This window comes from Dromiciops gliroides, chromosome 1, assembly GCF_019393635.1.
Source record: "Dromiciops gliroides isolate mDroGli1 chromosome 1, mDroGli1.pri, whole genome shotgun sequence".
Classification (NCBI taxonomy): Eukaryota; Metazoa; Chordata; class Mammalia; order Microbiotheria; family Microbiotheriidae; genus Dromiciops; species Dromiciops gliroides.
The window spans coordinates 652,629,444-652,650,806 of record NC_057861.1 but is presented as its reverse complement, the minus strand read 5'-3'; the positions used below and the strand labels follow the sequence as shown (position 1 = coordinate 652,650,806).

The 21,363-nt window shown below is 38.4% G+C and overlaps 1 protein-coding gene across 2 annotated transcripts in view; it reads right to left on the bottom strand.

The window, feature by feature from the left end:
- CCDC171 (coiled-coil domain containing 171) overlaps window positions 1-21,363 on the bottom strand; it is a 437,148-nt gene that overhangs the window by 398,036 nt on the left and 17,749 nt on the right. For both annotated transcript variants that reach the window (XM_043977119.1, XM_043977120.1), the window contains exon 2: window positions 15,039-15,185. In XM_043977119.1, the coding sequence (XP_043833054.1) occupies window positions 15,039-15,185 (147 nt within the window). The remainder of the gene's footprint in view (window positions 1-15,038; window positions 15,186-21,363) is intronic.

Here is a 21,363-nt window from a genome sequence, read left to right as displayed (position 1 = left end):
AATGCACTCTTGGCTCAGGAAGGCCATTGTTTGGTGAGTGCTCTCTTAGGGCTTTCCTCCAGTTTGTGTTAACTGCCACTAGGTCAGTTCTTTAATAATATTCAATATTAATTAATAATAAATATTTACTGCCAAAACAGGTGTAATAGCCATTATTATGTAAATAGCCATAATAATATATTAGCAATAATTTACAAAAACCTAGCCCATATCAATAATTTTTAACAAACACAAAAGGCATTTAGCCAAGTTTCTGGAGGGATAACAAAACAAAAATACCAAAAGGGCAGAAAACCCAAATGGACAACAAGCAGTTCTGTCGCTCTGAACCACAGATTCCCAGCTGGATAAGAGCCCAAGTCCAAGAGCAGTCTACTAAAGATGAAATCCAAAAACCCAGAAACTTGGACCACAGGGCAGCAATCAGACTTGGCCCTGAATCAAATTAATTGGGAGGTATAGCTGCTTGCATAGGGCATATAGGTGGAGCAGTGGATATAGTACAAGGCCTGAAGTCAGGAAAACTCATCTTCCTAAATTCAAATCTGGCCTCAGACACTGACTAGCTGTATGACTCTGGGCAAGTCATTTCATCTTGTTTGCCTTGGTTTCTTCATCTGTATAATGAGCTGGAGAAGGAAATGGCAAACCACTCCAGTGTCTTTGCCAAGAAAAACCCAAATGAAATCACAGAGAGTTGAATACAACTGAAAAAACAACTCAACACCAAAAGCTTGCCTATCACTAAGATCCTCAAATCAAACAATACCCCCAAAAAGTGGCACAAGGCTAACACAGGTCTTTAATGAAACAGAGAATTTCCAAATATTCCTGATTAAGAGTGGCATTAAGGGGGCAGCTAGGTGGCGCAGTGGATAGAGCACCGGCCCTGGAGTCAGGAGTACCCGAGTTCAAATCCGGCCTCAGACACTTAACACTTACTAGCTGTGTGACCCTGGGCAAGTCACTTAACCCCAATTGCCTCACTAAAAAAAAAAAAAAAAAGAGTAGCATTAAAACACTGATGCTCAAACAAAGAAGAGAAACATTAAAAGGTAAAATGAATGAGGAACAATGAGAACTAAAGTATAATGTGCTTGCATTCAAATATGGGAGATCGTACATGTGCTCCATCTGAACCCTATCTCATCAACATCAAGGATCATGGAAGGAGTCTAATCAAACAGGGCCTGTTAATGGTTCTATTACAGCCTGATGATCTTAGAAGAAGAATGAAAAGCAAAGGAAAGAGGTGGAGCCAAGATGGCGGAGGAAAGACATTAAACATACAGGGCTCCTGATACAACCACCCCAAAAATAGCAATAAAAGAACCCTTGGGGCAGAAAAACACACAAAAATACGGGCTGAGAGTTTTCTCCAGCTATAGATAGATTTCAGGGGCCGTGCTGGGCCAGGAATAAAGCCTAACCCCGCAATCAGGCCGACACACCAGACACCCACCCAAGGAATTTGCCCCAGTGCCTCTGAATCGGCTGCAGCACTGGCGTCTTCTGGAACCCAGCACGCAGTTGGACTGAACGGCTGGGGGGGTAAGTGCAGGAGTACCAGTGGACTGGGGGGGAAGAATCCGACTGTCCCACCCCAGCGAGCAACCAGGAAGAAATCCTGAGTGGCAGGAGACCCAAATGGGGGAGGGGAGCGGGGGAGGAGTCTCATTGGAAGCTGAGAACCACACCACGGAAAGCTTTGCTGGTTAGTTGTTTAGTAAAGTAGGCCAGGTGAGATTAAAGCCTGCCCCCACCTCAAACCAAAACACCTGGGACCCTCTGAAGCTGAGAACAGAAGTCGAGCCAAGAAGCAGCCCCCCACCCTCCACCCCCCAGTGAAGAGTTTAAAATCAAAGGAAAGTGAGGCCAGGCAGGCTGAGAAGAAGCCCAACCACCTCCCGGGCCACACTGTAGCTTGAACAGTGTGTCCTGGAAGCAGAGCCACACTTTAAGAAGGAGTTAAAAGCCATGTGATGAAATAATGGTGAGAGGGACATAGGGATATGACTCTCCACTGAGATGGAAAGTGCCCCCCCTTCGGCCTAGTGATCTGATCTCAGTCTTAAAGCCCCTTAGAGCCCCCTATTTTTCTCTCTCTCTGTTTTTTTTCTCTAGAGAAAGGCAATAACGGGAAGCTACTATCCCCCCTTCTAGATATAGGCATATCAACTTAAAAATTGCTTCATAGGGTCTACACTGAGATATTATATAGATATGAGAGATTGTTGCTGAAACAGGAAATTTTGCAAAATAACCTACCGCTGAACCCCTGAGGTTGGGGCACTCTGACCCAGGAGAGAGACTTATCGCTGAACAACCCAGGAGAGAGTCTTTATCACTGAACATCCCAGGAGAAAGATTTATTGCTGAACATATGGTATTAACCCAATTACCACATTTTGTTCAAATTAGATGTCTGTAAAGAGTATAAAAACTGCTTGGTTTCCTAATCTTGGTGTGTCACACCTCCTGGTTGTCCCAGTGAGTGTGGTACACCTTTCTTTCGAAAGAAATAAAATCAGTGCTTTGGCCTCCTTTCTCCTCGAGTCTCTATTACAGGGGTCAGTGGGTGTACTTCCCATCCCACTCAATGGGATTTCTAGATTTTAAACATCACAGCCAAGAAATAGTAAGCCAGGATGAGTAGGCAGAGAAAGCAGAAGACCATCAAAAACTTCTTTGGGGGTAAGGTGGACCACAATACAACCTCAGAAGAAGAAGATAATAACAGGGTCAAAGCTCCAACATCCAAAGCTTCCAAGAAAAATATGAATTGGTCTCAGGCCATGGAAGCTCTCAAAAGAGACTTTGAAGAGAAAGTAGGAGAAATAGAAAGACGATGTGGAGGAAAGAATGGAAAGGAAAATGAGAGTGATGCAAGAGAGTAATGAGAAAAAAGTCAACAGTTTGAAAAGCCAAATGGAAAAGGAGATTAAAAAACTGTCTGATGAAAACAACTGCCTAAGAATTAGGACTGAACAAATGGAAGCTAGTGACCTTATGAGAAACCAAGACACAGTAAAGCAAATCCAACTGAATGAAAAAATAGAGAGCAATGTGAAATAACTCCTTGGAAAAACAGCTGAGCTAGAAAATAAATCTAGGAGAAAGAATTTGAAAATCATTGGACTACCTGAAAACCATAACCAAAACAAAAGCTTAGACACCAGCCTCCAAGAGATTGTGAGGGAGAATTGTCCTGATATTCTAGAAGCAGAGGCTAAAATAGAAATTGAAAGAATCCACCGATCACCTCCTGAAAGAGATCCCAAAAGGAAAACCTCCAGGAATATTATAGCCAAATTCCAGAACTCCCAGGTCAAGAAGAAAATACTGCAAGCAGCTAGAAAAAAGGAATTCAAGTACTGTGGAGCTCCGATAAGGATTAAACAAGACCTAGCAGCTTCTACATTAAAGGACCGAAGGGCATGGAATATGATATTCCAGAGGGCAAAAGAACTGGCACTTCAGCCAAAAATCACTTACCCAGCAAAACTGAGTATAATCTTTCAGAGGCAAAAATGGGATTTCAATGAGAAAGAGGTCTTTCAAGCATTTCTGATGAAAAGACCTGAACTGAATAGAAAATTTGACTTTCAATTACAAGACCTTGGAGAAGTATAAAAAGGTAAACAGGAAAAAGACTTTATGAGGGATATTAAAAGATCAAACTGTTTACATTCCTACATGGGAAGATAATACTTTGAAATCATAAGAACTATCTCAGTAAGAAATTCACAGAAGACAGGGCTGAACTGAATATGAAGGGATGATATCTGTAAAGCATTTATGTTTTGTTCTTTGTAGGGGAGACAGTGTGGGGTATTTTATGTCTGGGGCTGGATTTGGGCTTGGGGCCTCCTGGGTCCAGGGCTGGTGCTTTGTCCACTGTGCCAACTAACTAATCCATGATGACATCATTAAAATAGGGTTGAGGTATAGGAGGAATAAACTGGGAGAGGGAGAAGGGGAGAGATGGTATGGGGAGAGGTAGTTCGCATGAAGGAAACAAGAAAAAAGCTTATGGAGGAGAGTAGATGAGGGGGAAGGAGTTGGGGAGTAAACCTTAGTATCATCAGAATTGGCTCAAAAAGGGACTAACATACATACTCAAGTAGGTATAGTAATATATTTTTGCCCTGAGGGGAGAGGGGGAAGGAGAAAAGGGGGGGGGAAGGGAAGGAGGAAAGGGCAGATTGGGGGAGAGAGCAGTAAAAAGAAAAACACTTTCAAGGAAGATGAAGATGTTCTGCATTACTGCACCAGTATGACATATTGAATTGCTTGATCTCAGAGGGAGGGTTGAGGAGGGTGGAAGGAAGAAAAATTTAGAACACAGAATTAGCTCAGGGATCCTGATCTCACTGGAGTGGGCTCATGGAGGGAATAGCTTTCATACCCAACTGGGAGGAGCAGTCTATTTAACCCTGCAGGAAAATAGGAGGGGAAGAGGATAAGGAAGTGTTAAGGGCTAAAATTCCAGCTAATCTGTCTAAAATATCTAATGAGTGGTCTCCAATAAATTATAAGCTTTAGCAAGAGTTAGACTTTTAAGCATTTATTAAGTAGCATAAGAATTTGATAAAGAGAGAGAGAAAGGCCTAGATTTCTATTAAAGGGAGAGCACATTTCTAGCTCCACTCTCCACCAGAGTCCAAAGGAAAGAGCGTGAGACCGAGCGCCAGTCTCTTCCTTCCTTCTCCCACTAGCCCGCGTCAGGAAGTGATGCCAAAGAAAAGACTCCTGGTCTTGCCCTCAAAGACCTTCGCTTCATGGACGGAACTCTTCTAAAGTAAGTCTCCAGCAGGTGGCGTCATTCCAATCGTTACAGAAGGAAGGGTGAAAAAAGGGAGTGCAGAGCAAGGGAGAGGATAGTCAGAAGTAAAACACTTCTGAGGAGGAATAGGCAAAAAGAAGATAGAGTAAATGTTATGGGAAGGGAGCGGGACGGAAGGAAATAGCTATGATGACTGATTATAATGGCAAAACGTATGGTACCTACTTTGCTGGGCTTTTATGAAGAAAATTCTCTGTCAAGCTTAAGGTACTATATAAAGGTTATGATGAACAGGATACTATCAGAAAAACCTGGAAAGACCTACATGAACTGAAGCAGAGTGAAATGTACTGTATACAAAATAACAGCAATAGTTGGGGATGATCTGCTGGGAAGCATGTGGTTATTTTCAGTAAGGCAATGATCCAATATAACCCTGAAAGACTTACGAAGATTGCAGCCTATCTGCAGAGAAAGAACTGACAGTATCTGAAAACAGATAGAAACACGTTTTATCATTTTTTTTCACTTCCTCTTTGACAATTCCTTAATCTGAAGTTTGGGGTTTTTTACAAAGTTTTTTAAAAATTGATGTTAAAATTTTGTTTTTACATATATTTTGGGGTTTTTGGGGGGGTTTTTTTGGTGAGGCAATCAGGGTTAGGTGACTTGCCCAGGGTCACACAGCTAGTAAGTGTTAAGTGTCTGAGGCCGGATTTGAACTCAGGTACTCCTGACTCCAGGGCCGGTGCTCTATCCACTGCGCCACCTAGCTGCCCCACATATATTTTGGAAAATAAAATTCTATTCAGACAAAAAAAAGGCAAAGGAAAAAGAAATGCCATGGGGAGCAGTGAAAAGAAGGGAGGAGGTTGGACAAATGTGTCTCACATAATCAGGACACAAGAACAGGGATTGAGGGAGCAGCTGACACTTCAACCTCACTCTCTCTGAAATGACTGCATGAAAGAAGAATAGATGTGTGTATATAAACACACACACATACATATATACATATGTATATACCTACACATAGAGAGAACTGGGTACAGAAATACATTTCACTGAACAAGGAAATAGAAGGTAAAGTGAAGAAGGAGGGAGAAGGGATTAGAGAAAAGATATTTTAAGGGAGGGCAACAAAGGCAGCTTGTGGCTCGGGGGCCGGGAAATGCCTCCACCCACCAAGTGAGCTGATCAACTATAACAAGGCAAAATTTATAATGTACTGCTTTTGGCATTGTAATATAGTCAATTTGCAAGTGCTCAAAGGGTGTATATGCTAGAGGACATCCTCGATAAGCTTTGGCCTTGAAAGCATGCTGATTATAAGATGGACATGTGGAGCAGCCCAAGCAGATTCGAAATGTTGTGTTAGTCACACCTGGTGCTATCCAGGTTCTCTTAATAGAGTCCACAACGCCTTGTGTGCCAAAATGACCTTTTCTGTGAATAGAGACATACCTGGTGATAAAACTCCCAGGGAAGAAGTGGTTTTCTCTCCGAAGACATCCAGACTCCACTGATCTGTTTCGCCTTAAATCTCTTTTTCCACCTTTCTACTTCAGAATCATCATAGGTTAGGTTGGAAGGAATATCCTCAGAAGGTGAAAGGTTAAATACATGTTCAGGAGCTTCTAATGCAGTGAATTTGGCTACAGAATCAGCTCATGCGTTCCCCTTTAACTTTAAAGGTAACAGGCAGGGCAGATTTAAGGATCCCCACCTCAGTAGGGGATGAGGCCCATAAAAACTCATGAATGTCTGAGAGAATTTTGGATACCTCCCCTACTGTTCCTTGAGCTTCTGTAAGTAAAATTGGTAATAAATGAACAGTATCCTCTGGCAATTGTAGGGAGACAGCCCCATCTGGAGCACAAGATATGGTTGCTCTAAGCTTGCAAAGGAGATCACAACCTAATAAATTTACAGGGGCATCAGGCATAAGTAAGAATGAATGTTCCACTGTCAAGGGCCCCATAGATACCATGCGAGGGGTCAATTTCGCCACTCTCTGGGCTTTTCCCGAGACACCTACTACATTCAAAGATCCTATAGCTCTACACCCAGGGTCTGGTTTGCTTACTAATACTGATTTAGAAGCTCCTGTGTCTAGCAGACAGTCATAATAAGTGTCTCCCACTTTTAAGGGAGGGATTAGTCCTAAACAAAACAAAGCCCTAACAACTATGCCCAAAGGGCTATAAAACTGTGCATGCCCTTTGATCCAGCAATAACATTGCTAGGTTTACATCCCAAAGACGTCCAAAAAAAGAGAAAAAGACCTATTTGTACAAAAATATTTATAACAGCTCTTTTTGTGGTGACTAAAAATTAGAAATCAAAGGTATGTCCATCAAGTGAGGAATGGCTAAACAAGCTATGATGTATGATTGTAATGGAATATTACTGTGCTATAAGAAATGACAAGCAAGATGATTTCAGAAAAACCTGGAAAGACTTAAATGGGGGGGCAGAGCCAAGATGGCAGTGACTTGCCTGAGCTCTCCCCAAGATCCCTCCAAATACCTTCAAATAATGCCATAAGACAATTCCTGGAGTAGCAGAACCCACACAAGGGACAGGGTGAAATCATTTTCCAGCCAAAGACAACTTAGAAGGTTGGCAGGAAAGGTCTGTTGTACCACCATGAGAGTGGAGCATAGCCCAGCACAGGCCACACCAGTACAGACCCAGCCCCAGCACAGACCCAGCCCCAGTCACAGCAAACCAAGAGCAGCAGCAACTGCTTCTGCAACTCAGCCCACACACTGTAAGGGGATCGAAAAATTGGCCAGAAGTAGATTACAGCGATCTCTTTGCTAGCACTGGGGTAGGACTCTGTTGTTTTGCCGGTACAAAGATCCAAGTCACAGTCTTAGGTAGTGGTCTCAGGTGGAGGAGGAACACAAGCACACAAGAGCTTGCAACCACAGCGGAGCAGGATTCTGTTCATAGTTCCAGGGAAGAAAAGCAGGCCTCTGATTGCTTCCAGATCAGAGCACAGGCCAGGAGAGTAGTAAACATATCTCTCCTTAAATCATACCACCTTGGAAGAACTAAAAACACAAATTCGTAGAAGTATCACTGAAAACTGCTGCACAAACCCCCTGAAGCTTGAGACAGTGCACCCTCCACCCTGAAAGCAGTACCCCACAAAGAGTTAAAAGTAAAAAAATAGGCTGGTAAAATAAGCAAACAGAAAAAAAAATGCTGACCCTAGAAAGTTTCTATGGTGACAAGAAAGCTCAAAATACACCCTCAGAAGAAGAAAAGAAAGTCAAAGCTCCTACATCCAAAGCTTCAAAGAAAAATGTGAATTGGTCTCAGGCTACAGAGGGCTCAAAAAGGACGTTAAGGGCAGCTAGGTGGCAGAGTGGATAGAGCACCAGCCCTGGAGTCAGGAGAACCTGAGTTCAAATCCGACCTCAGACACTTGACACGTGTGTGACCCTGGGCAAGTCACTTAACCCCAACTGCCTCACCAAAAATAAAACAAAACAAAAAGGACTTTAAAAATAAAATATATGGGGCAGCTAGGTGGCTCAGTGGATAGAGCACCGGCCCTGGATTCAGGAGTACCTGAGTTCAAATCCAGTCTCAGACACTTAACAGTTACTAGCTGTGTGACCCTGGGCAAGTCACTTAACCCCAACTGCCTCAGAAAAAAACAAAAACAAAAACAAAAATAGAATAAAATAAATAAAATATGAGAGGTAGAGGAAAAAATGGAAAGAGAAATGAGAGTGATACCAAAAAATCATGAAAAAAAAAAGTCAACAGCTTGATAAAGGAGACAAAAAAAAAATGCTGAAGAAAATAACACCTTAAAAAACAGACTAGGACAAATTATAAAAGAGGGACAAAAAGCCAGTGAGGAAAAGAATGCCTTGAAAATTCAAATGGGCCAAGAAACAATAAAGCAAAACCAAAAGAATGAAAAAAATAGAAGGCAATGTGAAATATCTCGTTGGAAAAACAACTGACCTGGAAAACAGATACAGGAGAGATATTTTGAAAATTATTGTACTAGGGGGCAGCTAGGCAGTGCAGTGGATAAAGCACGGGCCCTGAATTCAGGAGAACCTGAGTTCAAATCTGGCCTCAGACACTTGACACTTACTAGCTGTGTGACCCTGGGCAAGTCACTTAACCCTCACTGCCCCACAAAGAGAAGAGAAGAGAAAGAGAAAAGAAAAGGAAAAAGAAAATTATTGGACTACACGAAAGCCATGGTCAACAAAAGAGCCTAGACATCATCTTCCAAGAAACTGTCAAGGAAAATTGCCCTCATATTCTAGAATCAGAAGGTAAAATAGAAATTGAATCCACTGATCACCTAAAAGAGATCCTAAAATGAAAATTCCCAGGAATATTAAAGCCAAATTCCAGAGCTCCCAGGTCAAGGAGAAAATATTGCAAGCATCCAAAAAGAAACAATTCAAGTATTGTGAAGCCACAGTCAGGATAACACAAGATTTAGCAGCTTCTACATTAAAGGATGGGAGGGCTTGGAATATGATGTTCCAAGAACTGGGATTACAACGAAGAATCACCCACCCAGCAAAACTGAGTATAATCCTTCAGGGAAAAAATGGGAATTCAATTAAAGAGAAGACTTTCAGGCATTTTTGATGAAATAACCTGAGCTGAATAGAAAATTTTACTTTCAAATACAAGACTCTAGAGAAGCATAAAAAGGTAAACAGGAAAAAGAAATAATAAGGAATATTAAAAGGCTGAATTGTTTACATTCCTACATGGGAAGATGACACTTGTAACTCATAAGAACTTTCTCATTATTAGGGCAGCTGGGTTGAGTATATTTAGACAGAGTGCATAGGTATGAGTTAAATATGAAGGGATGGTATTTTTAAAAAAATAAAATTAAGGGGTGAGAGAAGACTGCACTGGGAGAAAGGGAAAGGGAGAGGTGGAATGGGGTAAAGTATCTCACATAAAAGAAGCAAGAAAAATCTATACAGTGCAGGGGAAAATGAGGGAGGTGCTGGGGAGTGAGTGGACCTTACTCTCATCAGAACTGGCTCAAAGAGGGAATAACATACACAATCAATTGGGCATAGTAATCTATCTTAACCTGCAGAACAGTAGGAGCGGAAGGGGATGGGGGGGGCAGTGATAGAAGGGAGTGAAGATTGGGGGAGGAGGCTGTCAGAAGCAAAACACTTTTGAAAGAGGGACAGGGTAAAAGGAGATAGAGAATAGAGTAAAAGTCATGGGGAGAGAATAGAATGCAGGGAAATACAGTTAGCAATAGTAACTGTGAAAATTTTTGAAGCAAATTTGTCTGACAAAGGTCTCATTTCTTAAACACATGGAGAACTGAGTCAAATTTATTAGAATGACAGCCATTCCCTAAATGATAAATGATCAAAAGATATGAAGAGTTTTCAGATGAAATAATCAAAGCTGTCTATAGCCATATGAAAAAAAAGTGTTCTCACTCACCACTGATTAGAAAGATGCAAGTCAAAGCAATTCTGGGGTACTACCTCATACCTATTGGATTGGATATTAGGACAGCTGAGGAAAATTATAAATGTCATAGGGAATATGGAGGAAATGAGATATTAATGCACCGTTGGTGGAGTTGTAAACTGATTCAAACATCCTGTAGAGCAGTTTGGAACTATGGCCAAAGGGCTATAAAACCAGGCAAACTCTTTGACCTAGTAATACCACTACTATGTCAGTAGTGTCTCATCCAAAAAGAGATAAAAACCAAAAAGTTAAAGGACCTACAGCCATTTTCTGGTGCAAAAAATTTGAAATTAAGGAGATGCCCATCAACTGGGGAATGGCTGAACAAACTGGAAGGAGATTGTGAAGAAACACTAATGTGCTATAAGAAATGATGAGCAGGATACTCTCAGAAAAACCTGGAAAGACTTACATGAGCTGATGCAAAGTGAAATGGACTGTATATAAAGTAACAGCTATATTGTAAGATGATCTGCTATGAATAACTTAGCTATTCTCAGCAATACAATGATCCAAGACAACTCAGATGAATTTATTGAAAATGTGATCCATCTCCAGAGAAAGAACTGATGGTGTCTGAATACAGACTGAAGCATAATTTTTTTAGTTTCTTTTTCTTAAGTGTTTTTTTTCTGTTTTCTTTCACAACCTAATATAGAAATGCCTTGTATGACTACACATGTATAACTTATATTGAATTGCCTGCATTCATAAGAGGGGTTGGGTAGGGAGGGAGGAAGAGAATTTGGAACACAAAGTTTTTAAAATGGATGTTGAAAATTGTTTTTACATGTAATTGGGAGAAAAATAAAATAAAATTCTAAAAAGAAAAAAATTAATGTAAAAAAATTTAAAGACATATGAAATGATGTTCAGTGAAATGAGCAGAACTTGGAAAATGCTGTACACAGTGACAGCAATATTGCTGGATGAAGAACTGTGAATGACTTAACTATTCTCAGCAATACAATGATCCAAGACAATCCCAAAGAACTAATGATGAAGCATATTACCCACCTCCAAAGAAAGAAGTGATATTAACTAAAAACAGACTGAAACATGCTATTTTTCACTTTTATTCATTTTTTCTTTTATTAGAGTCTTCTTATACAAAATGACTAATATGGTAATATTTTACATAATTGCACACATATAACCTCTATCTGATTGGTTACTGCCTCAGGCAGAGGAGAAGAGAGGAAGGGAGGGAGAGAGAGAATTTGGAACTCAAAACTTTATATAAAAAATGTTAATTAAAAAAACCCCAACTAAGGATGCACCTCCCCCCAAAATTTTACAGCTCTTTGAGGTGACAAAGAATGAGAATCTTAGGAAGTGTCCCTAAATTTGGGAATGGACACATTATGGTATATAATTAATATGATAAAATACTAGTGCTATAAGAAATGATGAAAGAGATGGTTTCAGAGAACCATCAGTTATATGAACTGATACAAAGTGAACAGAACCAAGAGAGCAATTTATACAATGACAGCAATATGATAACGGCAAAAAATTTTGAAAGAATTAGGAATTCTTTTCAATAAAATTACTAATCATGATAGTGAAGGTGAGGTAAAGGATTCAAAGTGCAGAATAAGACAAATTGTTTTTATACACGACCAGTCTAGAAATTTGTTTTGATTGACTACACATATTTGAGTTTTGTTTTTCTTTCATTCTCATCTGGAGGGAAGTGCTAGGGGAGAAAGATTAGAAGGTAAATTTTCACTAATTAAAAAAAAATAAAATAAATTTTTTATTTAAAAAAATAAATATTATTCATAATGAAGTCACCTAAATAAAAAGAAAAGTTGATTAGGCACATCGCAAGTAAATACAAGTTAATTCTACTTTGAGACAACTCTAAATGTTAGGGAACTTCTGCCATCAAGTCTAAATTTGATGCTTTGCAATTTCTCCTCAATCCTGATTTTGCCCTTTCAAAAAGAATGGATCTAATGGCTCCCTTACATGATAGCCCTTCAAATACCTGAAGATAATTATATCCCACCTAAATATTCTCTGTTTTCCTATTTTTGTTTTAATTAACAAGCATTTATTTTCTCTTCCTTTTCCATTTCTAAAGATAAAGGAAAGGAAAGAAAAATAAACCTTTGTAAAAAAATATGTATATTTCAGTCAAAAAAATTAAAATCTCACACTGGCCATGGCTAAAAACAGTTTCACTGTACACTCTGAGTCCTTCCCCTCTCTATCAGAAGGTGGGTAGTAGCCTTCTTGCTGTTTCTCATACATGACATTCCATCTCCCAAATCCATGTCTTTGCATGTGTAGTCTTCCATGCTTGGAATAAAGTCCTTATTTATTGCCACCTTGCAAAAACTTTTGCTGCCTTCAAAACCTGGCTCACATAACCACCTGTTGGATGAAATCTTTCCATATTCCCCAAAACTGCTATTTCCTTCCCCATTTAAAAAAAAAAAAGAATTTACCTTATTTATTTTGTATATATGTGTATATATACTTATATGTACATGTTGTCTCCTGAGATACAATACATGCTCTTTAAAGGTAGAGACTGTTGCATTTTTGTCTTTGTATTCCCAGTGTTTAATGGCACATAGTAGGCACTTAATAAATGCTCAATGAATGTTTTATTTTCCTCTGCCTTTGATTTCTTTGGGGAATATGTCCAGTACTAGTAATGGTGAGGCAAAAGATATGAACAATTTAGTCACTTTCACTAATAATTCCAAATGTGTTCCAGAATAGACAAAGAAATTCAAAGATCTGCCAGTGTGCCTATCTTCCCACAGATCCTCCACCTTTTTTCACTGCCATATCACAGTGTTAACATAAACTGATATTCACAGATGTTTTTCAAGTAAACTGCTCTCTAGACATGTCTATCTTGTACTTGTAAATATGATTTTTTTTATCCCAAATCTAAGAATTTATATTCATCCCTATTAAATTTCATTTAATAATTTTAATTATATATAAATTCATTTAATAATTTTAATAATAATCAAGAAATTAATAATTTCTTCCTTGATTTAGCCCACAGTTCTAGCCCATCATGACTTTTGGAATTGTAACTCTGTCATTCAATGTGTACAGTGCTCCTCCTACCTTTCCATTACACACAAATGCTACAAGTAAGACAACCATGCCTTTATCCAATTCACTGATAAAAATATTAAACAGCACAGAGCCATTTGATATGTTACTATGTCATCTTTAAAATGGAACTCTTTACCTTCAAACCTCACAATGATAACATAAGAATAGATTTTTAAAAATAATCTTCTAGATATCAATTATTTAACTTATCTAGGAGAATCAAATATTTTAATATAATAATGGTAGGAAACCTCATTTTATATTGTTTTAAGATTTACATAGCATTTTGTACATAATAACCCTATATAGTTAGAAAAATATCATTCAGGACACACATGTACAAAAAAATTTATAGCTGTTCTTTTCATGGTGAAAAAGAATTGGAAATTGAGGGAATGCCCATAAACTGGGGAATGACTGAACAAGTTGTGGTATATGAATGTAATGGAATATTATAGTGTTGTAAGAAATGATAAGCAGAAGGATTTCAGAAAAACCTGGAAAGAAATGAATTGATGCTGAGTGAAATGAACAGAACCAGGAGACATTGTACACATCATCAACAACATTGTGTGATGATCAGCTGTGATAGACTTACCTCTTCTTAGCAACACAAAGATGCAAGATAATTCCAAAAGACTCTTGATGGAAAATGTTCTCCACATCCAGAAAAAAGAACTGTGAAATCTCGATGCAGATTGAACCATACTGTTTCTACTTTTTGGGGGGTTTTTGGGGGGTTTTTGAGATTTTTCCCTTTTGTTTTGATTCTTCTTTCACAACATGACTAATGCAGAAATATGTTTAATTTGACTATACATATATAACCTATATCAGATTGCTTGCTTTCTTGGGGAGGGGTGAGGGAAAAAAATTTGGAACTAGAAATCTTATAAAAACAAATGTTGAAAACTATCTCTGCATATAACTGGAAAATAATAAAATACTTTTATGATTTAAAAAAAAGAAAGAAAAGTATCATTCATGAAGTGACCTAGAAAATAACATGATAGAAGTTGGAGACAAAGAGATCTGAGTTCAAATTCTACCTCAGGCACTTAATGTGTGTGCCAGGGCAAGTTATCTAAACTTTCTCCATCTCAGTTTCTCCATCTGTAAAATGAGAATGACAATAACACCTATCTCATAATGCTGCAAAGATCAAATGAGACAATGTATATAAAAGACTTTATAAACCTTAAAGTGCTATATAAATGTTAGCTATCATTATTATTACTACCCCATTTTACATATGAGGAACATAAGGCCTGAACATATTAAGTAACCTAAGGTCACAAATTAAGTATCAGAGGTGGGAAAGGGAACCCAGTTATCCCAACTCCAAATCCAATGCTCTCGCTGATATTCCAAGCTATCTCACTGAATATCTGGAGTGAAAGAGTTACAGCATGCAGAATGCAACCTACAATGTTTGGTGGTGAAAGGATAAGTGTGTGTATGTGTCAAAGTGAATATGCCATGTGGTTAACAAATCAGAATGCTATTTCCACTATTTCCAGAATACTATTTCCAATGTTATTTCATTAATATCACTTATTCCCCCTCATATCTCAAATTACAAAATATCAGTTAGTGAAAGAGCAGTGATTGATTGTTCATATTCAGAATAGCATCTGAGTACAAGACGACAATGACAGCTTACCTCATATTCTTTTCTAAGTAATTCCTCTCGAGTAGAGCTTAATTCAAGTTCACTTGTTTGTCGCCGTAGAAGATTAGAGCAATCAAGGTGTTCTGATTCTAGTTTTTCCATTTTCTTATGCATATTTTGTATAGCATTATCTTGTTCCTATAAACAAAAGAACAATGTAGTTAAATCTAAACATAAAGGGGCATGGGATTTAGTAAGTGAGTTGTAGAATATTTTTGATGACTACCCTAATTTGGGGGTGCTAATCTGACTGGAGGACTAATCTGGGGACTGTGGACTGTTTGGCTATCTGACTGCTATTAACTTAGCACGGGCCGTTTATAAAGTTCCACCACACTGCTCTACTCCCAAATTGATAAACTAAAGATTAAGAAGGCTCTTAACTAAATAATCAAAGCAGAGTTTATTTATGAGATACTATTTAAAATTAAGAATACAGGGGGCAGCTAGGTGGCGCAGTGGATAAAGCACTGGCCCTGGATTCAGGAGGACCTGAGTTCAAATCCGGCCTCGGACACTTGACACTTAGTAGCTGTGTGACCCTGGGCAGGTCACTTAACCCCCATTGCCCTGCAAAACAAACAAACAAAAAAATTAAGAATACAGGGAAATAAAATGTACAACCTGACTGCATTGCAGTGCTTCTCTTTCCCACCTGCTGTGCCTCAAACTTTTTTTTTTTCAGGGCAATGAGGGTTAAGTGACTTGCCCAGGGTCACACAGCTAGTTAAATGTCAAGTGTCTGAGGCTGGATTTGAACTCAGGCCCTCCTGAATCTAAGGCCAGTGCTTTATCCACTGCGCCATCTAGCTGCCCCCCTTTTTTTTTTTTTTTGCCTCAAACTTTTTTAATACAATAAGGGCCTTAGCTGCCTCTGGCCTCAGGGCACGTTACACTTTCCCTGTGCAACTACTTTCTTCTTTTTTTTTTGTTTGTTTGTTTGTTTGTTTTTTAGTGAGGCAATTGGGGTTAAGTGACTTGCCCAGGGTCACACAGCTAGTAAGTGTTAAGTGTCTGAGGCCGGATTTGAACTCACGTCCTCCTGACTCCAGGGCCACTGCTCTATCCACTGTGCCACCTAGCTGCCCCTCAGCTACTTTCTTCTAACTCCACCTGTACGCTGAAACCCTGTGTTTCTCTCTCACTGATCTTCTGTCTGTCTGCTCCATCAATCTGCCCTTCGGCCTCTCTTTTCCCTGATCCTAGTCCTTCTCGTCTTCTCCTGCGTCCTTGTAGCCCCGTCTCTAGTCTGATCTTTGCTGTCTCCTCAGCTGCCTCTTGACCTCTTCTTGTCCGTCTGAACCTCTTCTCAGCCTCTCTCGTCCGCCCCTCTCTGACCGAACCTCTCCGTCCTTGTCCACCCCCCTGAGTCTTACCCCCAAGTCTACATATACCTATTCTCTCCACTCAAATCTCGGGGCTTCCTACGCCCCCACAGACCAAGTTAATCCTCCAGCCAGGGCTGTGGCTGGTTGGGGGGGGGGGTGCTTGAGCAGCTCATGCCTCAGCACAGGCTATCCGGGATCTCTCAGATAGCTCCGCTCAGGTCGGAGGGAGCTGGGGGCTTTTTTCCCCCCAGCTGTCTGACCAGTCTTGTACAGCCCACAGGGCTTTTTGGCTCAGCTGAAGCAGAGGGGGAGGGGAAGAGACCCTGAGGGCCTAAGGCTTTCTAATCTCAGCCTAAAGGTAGGGTCCCCAAATCAAAATAAATTTCCACAGAGTATATATTTAGAATAACAACTAACACACATCTAAGATGGTTCACATTGTCTCAAGGTAAGTTTCAATCTGTAAAGTGCCATCGTTTTACATTAACTGTGAAAATATGTTTAGCACATTATTAAGTCATACTCATTAAATGGACCTTCATGAATATTCCTATCTTGCTTTAATTCTACTATCCTGTACAATGTTTATTTACCTCATTAATTTCTAAATGCATTTAATAACAGAAATATATAAGGCTCTTTCATATGCTAAAGATTGGATTAGCTTGATTCCCTGGTGGTATTTGAAAGATTTTACTGCGAAATCATGACATTTAAAGTATGCTTATAGTTTTTAATGCAATTTTCATATCTTGTTTCCTCCTCAGTTCCAACTTTTTCAAAAAATTAGTACAGAACAGGAAAAACTTAGGGTCTACTCTTTTCACTTTATTTTTTTCATAGGTTTTTTTTTTTCCTTTTGGTCTATTTCTTCTTTCACAACATGACTAATATAGAAATGTTTTACATGATTGCACATACATAGCCTATATCAAATTGCTTACCATTTTAAGGAAGGAGGGAGAAAAATTCAGACCTCAAAAATTTTTTATAATGAATGTTTGAAACTGTCTTTACTTATAATTGGGAAAAATAATATTTAAAAAATAAAATAACACCTCAAATAGAATTCTGAAGTGCTATAGTCAACAAATGGTGAGGGTAAGTCTTTTTTTCAGCCCAAGACAACTTAAGAGATCAGTAGAAGTCTGAGATACTGAGGTAGGACCAACCCAGAGTACAACTAGCAGCAATATCAGCAATGGGCCCTGGAGACAGCTATAATACCAGCAACAGCAAGCAGCTTCAGAAGTTCTCAGCCCAAAGACGGCAAAGGGACTGGATAGTTAATCAGTAAGAGATTACAGAGGATGCTGTGTTGACATTAGGAGCAATATCAAGTACTGTTTGGTAATTCCATTGCCCACAAACAGTTTTGAGAAGTAGATCAAGGGCAGAGAGGAAAAGCGTATGGTAATTCACAAGAAAGCAAGAGCCCTGGTAGTAGTTCCAGAATAGGGAAAAGCACAATAAAACAAAGACAAAAGAAAGAAAAAGAGAAGAAAATATGAATGATCTAGTTGGAAAAACAACTGACCTGAAAAATAGATCAAGGAGAAATAATTTATAAATTGTTAGACTACCTGAAAAACCATGATCAAAAAAAAAGAGCCTAGACATCCTATTTCAAGAAATTATCAAGGAAAACTGCCCTGGTATCCTAGAACCAGAAGGTAGAATAGAAATGCAAAGAATGCACCAATCACCTTTAGAAGGAGATGCCAAAATGAAAATTCCCAGGAATATTATAGCCAAATTCTAGCATTCTCAGGTGAAGGAGAAAATATTACAAGCAGCCAGGAAGGAACCATTCAAAGATTGTGGAACTAAAGTCAGGATGACATATTAAAAGAGGAGAGGCTTGGGAATATGATATTCTAGAAAGCAAAGGAGTTAGGATTACAACCAAGAATAACCTAATATAAGCATGAGCAGGAAATGGACAATGAATGAAATACAGGACTTCAAGAATCCTGCTGAAAAAAACAAAGCTGATTAGAAAATCTAGCATTCAAACCCAAGAAATCATAAGAGACTCAATAAGGTCAAACTACTTACATTCCTATATGGGGAAAATGGTACATGTAACTTCTAAAAACTTTATCATTACTAGGGCTGTGAGAAGGACTCTATATAGATAGAAGGCATGAAATTGAGTTGATTATGTCAGGAGGATCTCAAAAAAAAATGAATGAACAAGAGAAAGGAATGCACTAAGAGAAGGAGTAAGGCAAAGAAAGAATATGGAAAATTATCTCACATAAAAGAGGCATTCAAGGAAGAGCTTTTACAATAGAGGGGAAAATGGGAGGAGGGGCCAGCAGTGTTTAAGCTTAAACCTCACTCTCATCAAAATGGTGCAGAGAGGGGGAAAAATATACTCTCATTCTCATTCTTTCTCTCTCTCTCTCTCAGCCAACAAGGAAATAGGTAGAGAAGGGGATAGGAGAAAGGATGGGGAAGGAGGAGTGATAAATGGAGGGCAGATTAAGGGAGGCCATGGTAAGAAGCAATATAGACTTTTGAGGAGGGATAGAGTAAAAAAGAGAGAGAGAGGAGAATAAACAGAAGAAAACAGAATGAAGAGAAATAGTAATCATAACTGTGAATGGGAATGGGATAAACTTACCCATAACACAAAAGGGCATAAAAGTATGGATTAGAAGCCAGAATCCAATATAGCTGCTCGTTCTGTGGTGGCAAAGAATTGGAAATTAAGGGGATGCCCATTAAATGGAGAATGGCTGAACAAAATGTGGTATGTGATTGTGATGAAATATAATTGTGTTTTTAAAAATTTTATGGCAGATAGGTTCAGAAAAACTTAAGACCTATATGAACTGATGCAGAGTGAAGGGAGCAAAATGAGATCACTGTACACACTAACAACAATGTTTTAACAATGATCAATTGTGAAAGTCTTAGCTATTCTAATCAATACAATGATCCAAGACAATGCCAAAGGACTTATGATAAACAATGCTGTCTCCTGAGAGATAACTCATCAACGAACTCTGAGAGTTAATTAAAGCATATTTTTTTCAATGTATTTTTCTTATTTTTTTGCAGCCTGGCTAGTATGGAAATTTGCTTTGCATGATTTCACATATATAATGGATTTACTGTTTATCTTTTCATTGGGTGGGAGAGGGACTGGAGGACAGGATCAACTCTGAAACTTGAAATTTTTTTTAAAGAAAATGTTAAAACAAAATGATTTTAAAATCACAAGTAATTAATGAAAATGTGATCATAGAGTGAAGTGTCTGACCTACCTGACTTCTAAAATCCTTTTATTAGTGTCTACTTGCACACATGCTAATTATGAATAAAATAAATTGTTTATTAATAGAATAATCAATTCAATGATAAATATTAGATTCTGGTTTATTTCTTTTTTTGGCTAACTACCAATAAATTATTTACTTTTTTTAAAAAATGAATGACTATATAAAGATATTTGTCTCAATCAAGTAACAATATTGAGGTATTTTCATAATCATTCATTCATCTCTTCAATAAGCATTTATCAAAGAAATTCCTAACATGTATACAGCCTGTGATAGTTGTTGAGAATTCAAAGACAAAAAAATCACTACAAATACTGAATGACTTTTTATGGGTAGGACATGGTTAATAGCAAAACGGTTTGGGGATGTAAATAAAATATATGCATTAATTACTAGCTTTTATCAAGTATCTCATTTCAGATGTACCAAAACAAAGTAACAGCATATTATGCAATGACAATATTTCATATAACTAAAATTAAATTGCCTCTTTCCCAAAAGTGGCTAAACGAAATGAGCAACTTTTTAAAAGATCTATAAACTATATCACATAAAAACATGTTCCAAATAACTAAGATTAATAAAAGTGCAACTTAATACCACTCTGATTTTCACCTTACTCCCTGCAAACTCACAAAGATGAAAGAAAAAAGATAAACTAGTGTCAGAGGGGCTCTGCAAAGACAGGCTTGCTGAAACAGTTATTGAATCTATGAAGTAATTCAATTGTTCTGGATTTCAATTTGGAATATTGCAAGATAAATTATCCAATTCCCTTCTTCTCCCAAATTCCCACCTAACATCTGTAATCTCATCCTTGGGAATATCCTCTAACAAAGTCAAAACTAAAAGAAAAATTCAATACTTTGTAAAACATTCACAGAAGTATTCTATGAGAGGAAAAAACCAAAAGCAGTATGGGCCCATTCATCAAAGAATGGCTAAAAAATAACAATAGCATATAAATGCAATGGAATATTTTTTATACAGAAGGCAATGACAAATGCAAGAAAAACTGAGAAATATGGGAAGATTTCTATTTCTATTTCTGAAACAGCAAAATAAGCAGAATCAGAACAATGTGCAAAATGATTAGAATGCAAATTAAAATAACACTAAAAGAAAGTTAAATTCTAAAGGAAAAACCAGGGAAGATGCTAGAGAAGAGATAGCAAAACATGCCCCTACCTCAGTCAGTGCAAAGAAGTGGGAGATGAGGAGGACAGAATATTTTGCATGTTGTTAAATAATCAAGGAACACTCAGTATGCACTTATCTGGCAGGTAATGTGCTAAGTGCAGGGTATACAATAAAAAGTAAAATTAGCCAGTGCCTTCAAGAATTCACATTGTAAGCAAGGAGATAGCATATCCATAAATTAGCATGTTTAAGACAAACACAGAGTCAATGGAAGAAGGTAGCCTTAGAGGAACAGTCTCCTGGAAGACCTCATACAGAAAGTAGTACTTCAGCTATGTCTTAGAAGAGGCTAAGAGTTCTAAGTATCAGAAGTGAAAGGAGAGCATTCCAGCCATGGAGGATAGCCACTTTAAAGGAACAGAGACTAGAGACAGAATGTCCTGTGTGAAGAAAAATGGCACAGTATGGCTGGATTGTAAAGTGTAGGGAAGGGGAAGCAGAGTGACATCATCAGAACTATACTTGGGCAGCTGTGAAGAAAATATCTTCAGAGTGGGG